Source organism: Sapajus apella, unplaced genomic scaffold (genome assembly GCF_009761245.1).
Source record: "Sapajus apella isolate SASKATOON/1434 unplaced genomic scaffold, GSC_monkey_1.0 scaffold96, whole genome shotgun sequence".
Lineage (NCBI taxonomy): Eukaryota > Metazoa > Chordata > Mammalia > Primates > Cebidae > Sapajus > Sapajus apella.
The window spans coordinates 2,137,131-2,150,277 of record NW_022437036.1 but is presented as its reverse complement, the minus strand read 5'-3'; the positions used below and the strand labels follow the sequence as shown (position 1 = coordinate 2,150,277).

General features: G+C 56.1%; 1 protein-coding gene across 1 annotated transcript in view; it reads right to left on the bottom strand.

Moving 5' to 3' along the window:
• Positions 1-13,141, bottom strand: part of TAF4 (TATA-box binding protein associated factor 4) — a gene marked incomplete at its 5' end in the record, with an annotated part of 73,994 nt that extends 60,853 nt beyond the window's left edge. Inside the window, one exon of the mRNA XM_032257118.1 lies at positions 12,616-13,141. Within this exon, the coding sequence (XP_032113009.1) occupies positions 12,616-13,141 (526 nt within the window). The remainder of the gene's footprint in view (positions 1-12,615) is intronic.
• Positions 13,142-13,147: the final 6 nt, after the last annotated feature.

Below are 13,147 nucleotides of genomic sequence, written 5' to 3'. Positions count from 1 at the left end.
CATCTGCCCCCACTGTCCCCACCATCAGGACGTGCAGAGAGATGTGCGGGGGCCCCAGGCTGAGCTCCTGTGCCAGTGTCTGACCTGTCCAGGAAGTGGACCCCAAACGCCTGTTCTGTAGGGCAGTGGTGAGCGTGGGAGGCACACAGGGCCTGGCACCAGCTAGCACGAGGCAAGCACAGCACACAGACCCACTTCTGCATCCCCTGCCCAGTGACCTCTGCTGCATCTCTGATTCCATCTCCAAGGTGTCATCAGGACCAACATCTGGAACCCAGGCCGGGCCTTCTGGCTCTTCTACCCCACAAACGTCGGGGATCCCACTGCCCGGAGGAAGGCCCTGCTCTCCACACCGAGCTCTCCGTCTGCCTGAGCCACAGCCACACACACGCCTGCAGAGAAGCACCACGCCCAGATCCCTGCCTGCCCCAGCCCCACACCCTGCCCACCGGGCATCCCAGCCCAACTGCCAACTTCCCAGCAGCCCACAGCTGCCAAAAAAGTCACTCCAGAGTGAGGCAGGGCCAGGGCAGAGGTTCCAGAGCCCCAGTCTCTAGCCCCAGCCCCCCACCCGCCAGCTGTGTGGCCTTGAGCAAGTCATGAAAATGCACTTCGGGAGGGCTCCGAGGCCCAGCCCTGCGCCCCAGCCAGTCACAGAGGCCCCTTTCTGCCCACTGGCCGGACACCCGGGGTGCTCAGCTCCGACATGGGACACTGGGGGTGCTGGCCCACTGTGCCCAAAGCAGTCACAGGGCACCTCGGCCCAGCCTGGCTACTCTCCGGCCTCCTCTCATAGGACACTCCCATCAGCAGGGAGCCAACCGGCAGCCCCACCCCCACAGGGCCCCAGGGTGCCCTCCCTAGACTGTACCTGCAGAGGAAACTTCATCATCTTGGTCCTGAACACAAGTGCCACCTGCCGCTCGCTCCCGTCCCTCTCAACACCACAGGACATCCCAGACCTGTCCTCCCACTACCACAGCCTTGACCCACGGAGGCCACCCCCCCTCCCCACTCACTCAGTGACCCCCACAGCCATCAGAACAGGCCTTCAGTCCCCACAGTCCCTCCTCTGAGGGGCCTGGCCCCTGCCGTGGCACCACTTCAGAATCTCATGAAGGTGGCCTGTGGCGCTCAACGCCGCCCCTGCCAGGCCTCCTACAGGTGTAATTGGCCAGGCCATCGACACCTCAGGGGCGTCCCAGGCAGCAGGGACACAGTGAGGAAGCTGCACCCACAGGACATGCTCCACTCTGGACATCTGCCGCCCTTCCTGGACAAACCCAGGTTGCCACCTCCCACGAGGCTCCAGGGCCTGCAGACATACCACCCACCCCTGCTGGGCCATGTCACCTCCACAACCACAAGGAAGAGAGACGACAGGAAGGCAGCCTTCCCCTTCTGCATCCTGCACCATGGGCTCCCTGCCGTCCCTGCAGCACACCAAGCACCGCAGACGTGCCCGGGCCAAGCAGCTCCAAGTAGGGTGCAGGGGTCGGGTGGGGGCCGAGTGACAGTGGCCTGCATGAACTGGCTAATGTAAAGCACATCACCAGGCTCAACCTCCCCCCACCCCACCCGTCCTCATCCAGCCTAACTCGAACCAACCCAAAGCACAAATCCATACGACGCACACTCTGTTTCCACTATGGAGCATGGCTCCAAGATCTCTCCTTAAAAAACGAATAGGAAAAAACAAAGAAACTGTCCTTCGACCCCTTCCCCAAAGTCAGCAACCTACCTCTCCACCTGCTCCTGAACCTGACCCCGGCACTGTCATCTGGCACCAGCCACCTCCATTCTGCTGAGATTGACAAAGCCCAGGGTGCCCTGCCCTGCACCTGCTCCACACTCCAGCCCCAGCCTGTGTGTGTGCCCTGTGGGTCACCCGCCTCCCCTGCACCAACAGAATGTCCCCACCCAGGTTTCACCTCCCCCACACCAGATAAGCACCCACCCCACAGCTTCAACATCACCATCCCCATGTCCCCACACTGCCCCCACTGAACCGCAGGCTTATACACCAGGTCCCTTGCTGCCCCCACACTACCAGGTCCCTCACGTTACCCCCCAATCCCAGGTCCTTCAGGCCACCTCCCACACTCCAGGTCCCTCACGCCACCCCCACACCCCAGGCCCCTCAGGCCACCCCCCATACCACCAAGTCTCCAGGGCTGGAACCGTGTGGCCCAAGGCAGGTGGCAGCCCTTTCCGTGAAAGAACTCAAGTGGCCCCACAGCCTCTAAGGCACTGAGGTGACACCATCCCCAAGCCCAGCCTCAGCAGTCCAAGCAGAGCTGCGTCTGGCCTGCAAAGCACCCAAAGGTGGAAGAGGGTGGCCCTGTCACCTGTCCCGAATCAGAGCCCCCAAGGCACTCGATCTGTGCTTTCCCAAACTCTCCGAGCTCCGTGGCCAATCAAGTGGAACGGGGGAGGGCCACAGTGGCCAAGCTCAAGCCCTATCCCGACACCAGGAGCCCACGAGGCCACCGAGCAGGAGAATCAGGACCGCCACGCTGCCCCAAGACGAGCTCCCGGCCCAGCTCTCCACTGCTCTGGATCCATCACTAAGTGGTTCCAAAAGTGCCTGGTCAGGCAGAGCAGCGGGGAAATGCCGGGGTGTCCGCAACTGAACAGAGGAGACGCCCACCTTGAGAAGCTACACGGGAGAAGGGAGCGGCGAGCAATGCTGTGCACTGAGAGGCCGCGTCCGTGCACCCTGCCTCCGCCCCATACACACTGACCTGTACTGCTCCCCAAGCAACTTCGTCAGGAAGCTGCCGGATCCACAAGGTGTGATCTGAGCCCACTGCCAAGTGAATGTTTGTTGACCAACCAACCAAACTTATCCCCCTGGCCCACCAAGGTCACACGCGGAGGCCTGCTGGCGGTCCACCGGTATCCCACCCGCCCCCAAGCACAAGTTGAACCACCCAGCACCCTGTGCAGACAGACACAGCCAGTGACCAAGTCTTCTCAGCTGTAACTAGGCAGAGGCTTGCGTCACTTCTGAGCAGGGACTTTAAGACCAGGGGTGCCTCTTGGCCACTTGCCGCCCTTGCAGCTGCAGGACTGCGAGGACTAACAGAGATGGACCTCCCCAGGCAGATGAGGCGGCCCAGACCTAGCAAACAGCCACCAGCTGGGGGGAGCCCAGGCACTGGAGGGCCCGCAGGATACAGGAGGATCATCGGGTGAGGCCACAGGCTACACAGGCCCAGTGGCCCCTCACCATGCAAACTCAAGACATTTCATTCTGTGGATCGTTTCTCTGAAAGCCAGGTCCCTGTGCTTTAGGCGTTTGAAGCCCGTACCTTCACTCCACACTGAACCATTTCCAGTCTCTCAGCAGCACAGGCATAGGGAGGAGGCCTGAGGGAGTGACAGGTACCCTGTAGCGTGGTAAGTGGCCTGGGGGTTTTTGAGAAGCCGGTCACCTCTGTGAGCCTCAGCATCTTCACGGAGGGGGACTCTCTTCCGGGACTTTCTGGCTCTAGAGATCTGCAGACCTGCGAATCTGCACACCAACGCACAGCAAAAAGGCAAGGATTGCACGCACCAGAGCAAGGCGGCCTCCATCACAGCCCCGCTACCTCCCCCTCACTGCGCTGGAGGCCAGGAGAGACGGCGACCTTGCAACAAACACTCCACCACACAGGGCTCTCAGCGACAGCCGCACCATGTCTTTCCGCCCCAAGAGCTCACAACTCTTTGCTTTGGGTCACCCCCCTGCAACCTCCTCCCACCAGGCTCCTGCACCCAGGCATCCACCCTCACCCATCCCACTCCCAGCACCACTGGCCAGGTGCCCCCTCTGAATGTCCCTCTCCCAGCACTCCTCCCTGGCTCCCAAGCTGACCCAGCCTTGGAGGTGCCAGCAACTGCAGGGCAGCCTTCCACAGCTCTTCTAGCCTACTCTGTGGGGTCTCATACACCCCATGGCCATCAGAGCTGGCAACACCATGACTCGCAGACCCTGACCTGTGCCAGCAGCTGCTCCCGAGCTCCTGCCTCCCACCAACCACCACTGACGCTCCCTCTCACCCTGCCTGCCCGCCTCAATCTCACTCCACAAGGGCCCTTGTCCTCACCCCCTCCAGCCCACCCACACCTCCCTGAGTCCCACCACCTGCCCCAAGCCCCTGCCACAACCACCCCGTCATTCCACCAGCTCAGACGCAAAAGTGGCCTCTACATACAACTTTGAATTCTGCCCCATCCAGCTTCAAACCCTCAATGGCTTCCAGCCACTGAGGCACTTGGAATCAATTCACACTGCCTGTAACAACCCTGCAATATAATCAAATCACATTGCCTGTGGCAGCCCTGCAATACAATCAATTCACACTGCCTGGGGGCAGCCCCATGATGTAATCGATTCACACTGTGTGCAAGCCCGTGATATAATCAACTCACACTGCCTGCAGACAGCCCTATAATATAATCAATTCACACTGTGCAGCCCTGTGATATAATCAATTCACACTGTGCAGCCCTGTGATATAATCAATTCACACTGTGTGCAGGCAGACCCGCAATACAATTAATTCACACTCTGTGCAGCCCTGTCATATAATCAATTCACACTGTACAGCCCTGTGATATAATCAATTCACACTGTGTGCAGCCCTGTGATATAATCAATTCACACTGTGTGCAGGCAGACCCGCAATACAATTAATTCACACTCTGTGCAGCCCTTTGATATAATCAATTCACACTGCCTGCAGGCAGCCCTGCGATATAACCAGTTCACACTGGGTGCAGGTAGCCCTGCAATACAATTACACTGTGAGCGGCCTGTGAATGTAATCAATTCACACTGCCTGCAGGCAGCCCTATAATACAATCAATTCACACTGTGTGCAGCCCTGAGATATAATCAGTTCACACTATGCAGCCCTACAATCTGCATGGAGGACCCCTGCATCTGCTCTTTCCTCACCATGGACTCAGGTCCCTGCTGTATGTGGCTCACCCCTTTCTCTCCCCTCAGCCTCCTGAGAAAGCGTTCCTTGACTACCCTGCCCAGCAGTCCCCTCTCACCTAAGGGTGCTTATCACAATCAGATACACCTGCTGATCTGTTTCCCTGTTAACTCCCTGGACCCCACAACAGACACACCATGAAAGCAGGGACTGTCAGCCTGGGACCCCCCACAGCTGAACCCTGGCATCCTCGTCAGCCTTCCCCCGTGGCTCAGTACACGCCCTCAGAATGTGCTCATGTAGGCCAAGCACAGTGGCTCATGCCTATAATCCCAACACTTTGGGATTACAGGAGTTCAAGACCGGCCTGGCCAACATGCTGAAACCCCATCTCTACTAAAAATATAAGAATTGGACGGGTGTGGTGGTGCACAACTGTAGTCCCAGCTGCTCAGGAGGCTGAGGCACGAGAATCACTTGATCCTGGGAGGCAGAAGTTGCAGTGAGCCAAGACCGCACCACTGCACTCCAGCCTGGGCGAGGGAGTGAGAGTGAGTCTCTGTCTCAAAAAAAAAAAAAAAAAAAAAAAGGCAAGCACTTATAAAAATGGACACGATGAGAATAAATAGCCAACATCTACATGAACGATGTCTAATTTCACTTAAAGAAACACAACTTAAAACTAGACACGATTTTTTTCCTTTAGAATGGTATCCATTTCCAGAAGTCGTATTTTGGCAATGCTTTTAAAAGCATAATCTGGTGGAAGGTGATATGTATCAAAGCCTTGAAAATGCTCAACCCACCAAACACACAGAGTTAGGCATAAAGGCATTCACCTACGGGGCCACTTGTCACTGTCAGCACAGCACCCTGGTGCAGGGGCCTGTTACGAAATGCTGGAGGCTGAGGCCACCGAGGGCCAAGAGAAAGTGCACCAGACACAGGACAAGACAAGGCACAGACTTGGGTCACAGGAGATTTGTGATTCTAGAAAAGCACAGAAAGAGATCTGCACTGGACACAGGCTGGAGACGCACCAGAATGTTAGCAGTCTGGGCCAGGTGACAATACAAGTGACTTTATTTTCTTCTTCACAGTTTTCTTTACTTTCCAAACTTCCTATAATGAATAAAAACTAATTTTATAATCAAAAATCATGTTGGAGAAATCGAGTAACTAATAATTTTATTACACTTACAGTTACATTAAAAAACCAATCAAGCCTGCTTCCCGTTTCACCCCTCGTTCCTGCCATGATGCTTCTGACACTGACACTCATAGCCTTCTGCAAAGCTCCAAAGTAAGGCAGGCCTGTGCCTTCTGGCCGTGCTCTGAGAGCCATGCGTGGCTCCTATGAACAATGTGGGGCCACGCTTTTCTGCAGAAGACACAGAAGTTCCTTTAAAAACTTTCACAGGTCGTTGTCCCACACACTTTAGTGCAAAGTCAGAAGGGGAAAGGCTGTGTCTCCTGACCCCGAGGAACAAGGTCCCCGCCTTGCCACCTGCGGCACTTTTGCCCACAGTGCCTGCAGCCCACAGTGAACCAGCTGACCCACAAAGCCTCTGCCTTGGGTGTGCTCTGGCCACACCCACCGTCCAGAGGACGGCTCAGCTCCCAGGCTCCTAGTGTCCTGCCTGGTCCATCCACTGTCCACTCAGACTCCTGACCCCAACCCCAAAACAATTCCCTTGGGAGCCACAGACCTGCTTCTGCTGGGCCCTCATTCTAAAACCTAATATCCAATTTGCTAGACATAAAAAACTGTTTCAGGGGTTCCTGACTATTCGGAAATGGTCCCTCTGAGATCCATGTGCCCAGACCACCACCCGACCTGGCCACACTCCTCCCACAACTTTGAGACCAGGATGCCACGTGTGCCTTCCTCATATTGGTGCTTTCCGATGATGCCCAGTGAGGCACAGAAAGGCCCCATCAAGACCTCAGGAAGGATGGATGCAGGTCTACACATAAGGCTACATACAACACGGCTTGTGTGGGGTCAAATTCTCTAGTCCCCAAACACGGTTCCCAACAGACAATTTCTCCCGTCCTCACACACAGTTCCCGACACACAACTCTGCTCCACAACATGACATCCAGGGTGGGAGAAGCTGGGAGCACTTCGCTACCCCATCGCGCACACAGCAGCTCGCCCCACACCACGCAGCAGGTAGCGCTGGCGCAGAGCCCGAGACCATCGCAGACCGACCAACAGGGGACGGCACTTTCTCAGCTGGGAGCAGGGCCTCGAGCTGGACAACATGTAGCTCCTTGTTTTTTGAAAGCTGTCATTCTTTGGTGCAAACATTAATTTAACATGTGTAAAAAACAAAAGTTTTCATTCGAAACTTTCATGGTCCAGCCATGCACAAAGTAATTTCCAAGCAGAACTCTCAGCACTTGCTCTACTTCACTCTTCCAAGTGAGAATTTTGAAAGAACAGCTGTGTACACGTTTGCAGTTGACGCCACCGCAGTGCCATAGCAACCACAGGCCCACCTGGAGGGAGAAGCGTCCAGGAGGCCCAGGTGCACAGCACCCAGCACAGAAGGGCCTGCAGCTAAAAGCCCCCTTTATTTAACTGTTTTATTGCTATCAAAGGCCTGATGAAGTAAAGGCCCTCACCACTGCCTGAGCCGGGCGGCACAGGTAAACACCCTAAACAGCAACTGTTTCCCAGATGCTCAAGGGCTTGGAGGTTCCTACTGAGCACCACGAAGAAAAGCAAAGCGCTTCGGGACCCCCGCAAATTACCCCAAATCTCAGGCAAGCTTCTCCAGAACCCTGCTACACCTCTGCTTCAAGATCCTCAAAAAACAGCTGCTAAAAGCTTTCTTCAAATTTATCATTTAAGTGAAAGAAAGCTCACATTTATACACTGGAGAAGACTGTGGAAGCAGAACAGGAGCCTCCTCGATTCTATTCTGATTGCAGGTTGCACCGCGCCCACCACTCTGTCTGCTGAGCCCCGTCTGTGCTGCTCTGACCAAATGCCGCCTCCAGGCCAACTCCCACAGCACACTGGGGAGCCCAGGGACGGTCCTGGGAGCCAGGGCGGCTGTGCTCTCTGACCTGGAAGAAGGTCAACTCCCCAGGCGCTTGAGGCCTGCCTCAGGCCCATCTGCCACGAAGCAAGCAGGACACCCTCTCCTACAAAGCTTCTCACAGGCCCTAAGAAACAGGGCAACTGGGCTGGGAGCAATGGCTCATGCCTGTAATCCCAGCACTTTGGGAGGCCGAAGCAGGCGGATCACGTAAGGTCAGGAGTTAGAGACCAGCCTGACCAACATGGAGAAACCCCATCTCTGCTAAAAGAAATACAAAATTAGCCAGATGTGGTGGCACACACCTGTAATCCCAGCTACTCGGGAGGCTGAGGCTGGGGCTCAGGCAGGAGAATTGCTTGAACCCGGGAGGCAGAGGCTGCAGTGAGCTGAGATTCCATGCACTCCAGCCTGGACAAGAAGAGGGAAACTCCCTCTCAAAAAAAAAAAAAAAAAACAGCAACAGTAACAAGCTTCAAACCTCATTCTCTGTTCAAACTTACAGACCTCTCTGTGAACACAGCACTCAGGCACCATAAGCCGTGAGGAGAAAGGCTCCTAACAGTGTGACAGGACCCCGAGTCCCTGGCTGCCACCAACCCATGAGGGTCACCAGCTCCAAGACACCAAAGGCAGGTGAGGTCCATCCCAACCTATCACCAAGATGACTCTGTTCATCCTGAAGTGGATGGTGATGACCCCAGCAGCGGGGCAGGGAGCAGGGAGGAAGGGAAGGCCCGGGGCAGCACCTGTGCTCTACGCTAGGCAGAACCATCTAGGGCTGACTTTGCACAGCTCCCCAAAAGTTCTTTTTGCTTGTTCTTTTCAAATGTCACTGCTATCTGGGTGCATCAAGAGGAACAATGGGCTAAGGCCTCTGCCTAAAGCGAGCCCTCCACCTATGTCCAGGCCTCCAAAGGCCACTGCAACCCTCCCCTATGTTAGGCAGGCAGTCAGCCGCTGCCCTAGGGTGACCCACCTGCGACCTCAGTAACTTCCTCATTGACAGAACCAGAGTCAGCTGCCACGCCAAACACCTCGGTCACTGAGAAAACATGCAGCCTGGATCATGTGTGAGAAACAGAGAAAAATGAGGGGAACTGGGAGACCTTGGAATAGTGAGTGCCACCTGACAGAATTCGCATTCTTCACCAAACAGGCAAACCCACTTTACAGGTGGGGAAGCTGAGGCTCCCAGGAACAATATACTCCTCCCAGGTCAAATGGCAACAGTGACCTCAGGTCATATAATCTAAACTTCCAGGAATGTCCCTTGTGCCAGAGCACTGGCTGCCACCACTGGCCACCAGAACTGGCAGTTCCCACAACCTCAGGGGTGGCCCTCTGCATGATGCCACTCAGCATGGGGCTGGACCCGACAAACCCAAACCCTGTACCCACAGCACGGTCAGCAGCTAGTGGACTTCTTCCCCCTTTCCCAACAGATGGGAACCAATGCTCAAGACACCACCCAGAGACACACATTCACCCTGGGAGTACTCATCCTAAAATATGCAGCGAGCACACGCTCCCTAGGCCAAAGGATTGAGGCCCATGGTGAGAAAGTGCTTTTCTGTCCTGAAATGAGAATCTACACTTGGCCCAAATCTTAGACCAACAGCGGAGTAAATTCTGCGTGAAAGTAGAATCGACCAAGATACACTAAAGAAAACACAAATTTGCTAGGCCAAACAATAACCTTTAGAAACAGGCATCTTTAACACAGACCCACCTGAAGAGATCTCTCACACCATTTGCGAACATGCCGATTTGGGTGTCAGATCACTTTTTCCTTCTCTCAGCTAAAATCACAGTACGACTATCCTAAGCTGTATATAACTAGTGCTTTTCTTACGACTATCCTAAGCTGTATATAACTAGTGCTTTTCTTACGACTATCCTAAGCTGTATATAACTAGTGCTTTTCCATGTTCTTGGGACAAGTGTGTCACCTGTAAAATCTCACTAAAGCCATGTTTTCTCCTTTTTCCCCAGCGAACAGAATTTAGATTCTGGCACCTCAAACCAGCAAATCACAATTACATTAACATAACTGTCTTTACAAAACTGTCCTGACAAAGAATATCAAGGCAGCTGGCTAAAACCAAATTCAACATATGTGGTGTACCGCGGGGCTGAAACACTCAGGGCCTAAGACTTAGCCTTAAGGGTGAAACCTCTGTCCCCTCCCTTCTCCCACCCAAGACCTCCATGGAGGGAAGGCCTGGGAGGGGCAGGCCCTTTCACACCCCAGCCAATTGCCACCAGTCTGCTATTCCACTTGACACCTACATGCAGCTTCCAGAACCCTGCCCACCCCTAATACTCCCGGCTCCGCCTCAGTTTGCAAGACTGAGTCGTAACTAGAATGAGTTATTAGTCGAGCAAGTTATTTTTATAAGTTCCTTCCATCTTTGTTCTAAACATTCTTATTGTGAAATATTCCAACGAAGCCAACTAAAATAATTCAATATTGTCTGATCAATTACAGAAAGTAATCAGAGTGTTTGCAATTTGCCATTTTGATTTACAAAACTAAGTCGTACTGTTTAAAAGAAGGTACTCTGGTTTGGGGCACTGGTAATTCTATTGATACTTTTTTTTTTGCTTTGGCAGTTCCACACAATCAGAATTCCTCATTAGGAGTTCTGCAGATGAACTGCAGGGTGGCAGGAAGAGACGGGGCAAATCTTCCATTTTTTAGACAGTAGCATTCAGCCCCTTGAGAGCACCGCTCTCAGCACTGCCACCCAAACGTCTGCGTGAGCTGTTCCCTGTCCTCACACGGGAATCAGAGTCAACACTCCCACAGTTCAAGGTGCCTCCTCAACAAACACAGCCAACCCTAAAACTGACCTTAAAACAGAAGATGGAAGTGAGTCCCAGGTCACTCATGACAAATACAGCAGAGATATCTTTTCCAAACACGTATTCCTCCACCTCCTCCCAAAAAAAAGAGACAGACAGGCTTTACCTCTGCAGAGGCTCAGTGCAAGAGAACCCGGCCAGCCCCACATGGCACAGTCCTATACCTGCCCAAGGGGTGCAACAGGCACCTGGCCTGTGCTGAGACACGTGGGACTGCTAAGAAAACATTTTTATAATAAAGCATTGTGATATTTTACATAATAGACCACAGCCGTCAATCACCTTTCCACAACATTACTAAAGATCAGCCACATTTCCTAATAAAAGGTCAATACACACATCAAGAGCAAAACAAAGCCTTTGGTAAAACACTCCTGTAAACGCTTCAGGACCCCAAAAGCTTGTCATAATGGGCATCTCAGCAACCCTGGGGGGCTGGCTTCCCAGCTGTCTCCCTCCTTGGAGCACCGAAGCCCAGTGGCCGGCGGGACACGCTTTCCCCGCAGCAGTGCTCCCTGCACCTGCCCTGTCGGGAGTCTGACCACCAGTCCTGAGCCTCACATACTTGGACAGGAAAATCTTTCACTTCTCAAGATGCTGCAACCCGGTCAAAGTGACCACTAGCTAGCTCCCTTCAGAGAGGGGACACAGGAGAGACCCACGCTCTTCTTGTAGTTCCTACTACTGCTGCCACCGCGCTGCTACAACTGCACGCCACACGTCACCACAGGCCGGGGAGGAGCTCCCCGGCCCAGCACCCACCACGGCGGCTGGGGAGCCCCAGACAAAAGCAGCCTAGCGTGCAATGCTGGCCAGGCAATCTTTCCCAACAAACTTGAGGAGCCCTGAGGAGTCACAGAGATAGCCAACTAGACAGAAGCCTGAGAACTGCCAGACAGAAGGGGCACCTGAGCCCCAGACATCCGCAGCGAAGCCAGTACCACCCCGAGACCCCTGCACAGAGCGAGAGCATCTGCTGCCACCGCCCTCCCTCTGCTCTCCCGAGAGGGCAGCAACCAGAGTAGCTGGGCACTCCTTTAGGCACCAACGCAGCGCTGGAAGAGACCGTGACACAACGGTCTGAAACCCTACTCCAGAGCGCAGCTCTCAGCAAGGCTGCGCGCTGGGAGAGCTCTCAAAAGGTGCGCCTGACATCTCTGCCTTCCTGGTGGCAGCAGGGAAGCCCAAGCCTTCCATCCAGACTTCCCCAGCCCCGAGGAGGGGGCGTCACCCTTCCTCCTTGTCCTCGCCTGGAGACTGGGGAGGCTCAAGCCCAGGGTCACAAAGGGGCAAGAAGGCTAAATGGGGACATACATAGGCCACACACCTAACTGCACAACTGGGCAGGGGACAGCCGCTGCCACATGAGTCCTGCCCTCGGCTCCGCAGACCCCATCGCCTGGCCCAGAGAGCGCCTGCGCTGAGCCTTCGAACCCCCGCAGGGACACACAGGCGGGGAACAGCTAAGGACCGCTCCACTAGGAGTCCTGGCTGAGCGGCTCCGAAACAAACCAGCCCCAAGGCACAGGCAGACACCGCAGACGTCAGGGACGAAGACCGGGAAGCAGGCTGTGCCGACTCCCACTGGCTCACTCGCAGGCAGCCACCTGGACTGGCCCGCACCTGGGCAGCGGCTGCCCCTCGGCCTGCTCCAGCCACCGGCCTGCGGGACAGATGACCTTAGCATTCCACCAGCGGAGAACTTCCTGGAACTGGCAGCTGGCGCTGCTGGGACCCGCCCTTCCCTCCCGCCCCGTGCGGCCACTCACCTGGGGGCAGCTGGAAGTTCTGGATGTTGGTCGGGTTCTGAGGCGGCTGCGGCAGGCGAGGGGCCAGCACGGTGGGCGTCAGAGTGGCCCGGATCCCGCTGGTGGTGGCCGTAGGCGTCCGGGGCAGGCTCTGGGTCACCGCACCAGCCGCGCCTTTGGGCAGCCCGGTGGGGGTCCCGGGGACAGGCGGCGGGACGGCGGCGGGGCTGGGCAGAGCCCCTTGCATAGTTGGCCCGATGACCATGCTGGCCGCCGTGCTGGCCGGGCCGGTGGCCGCCAGGGTCTGCGCCGGCGGGGGGGCCGCCTGCACCACCGTCTTGGGCGACTCGGCCTTGACCCCCGGCGCGGGCGCCGCGGCCGCCGCGCCGGGCCCAGACTGTCCGCTGACCCCCGCGGGGCCCCCAGCGGTCGGGGCGGGGGCGGGGGCTGCTCCGGCGCTGCCCCCGTTCTGGGCGGCAGCGGGGGGCGGCGCGGCGGGCGCGGCGGTCGGGGGTCCGGCGGGGTGGCCGGGCGGCCGGGCCAGGGTGGCGGG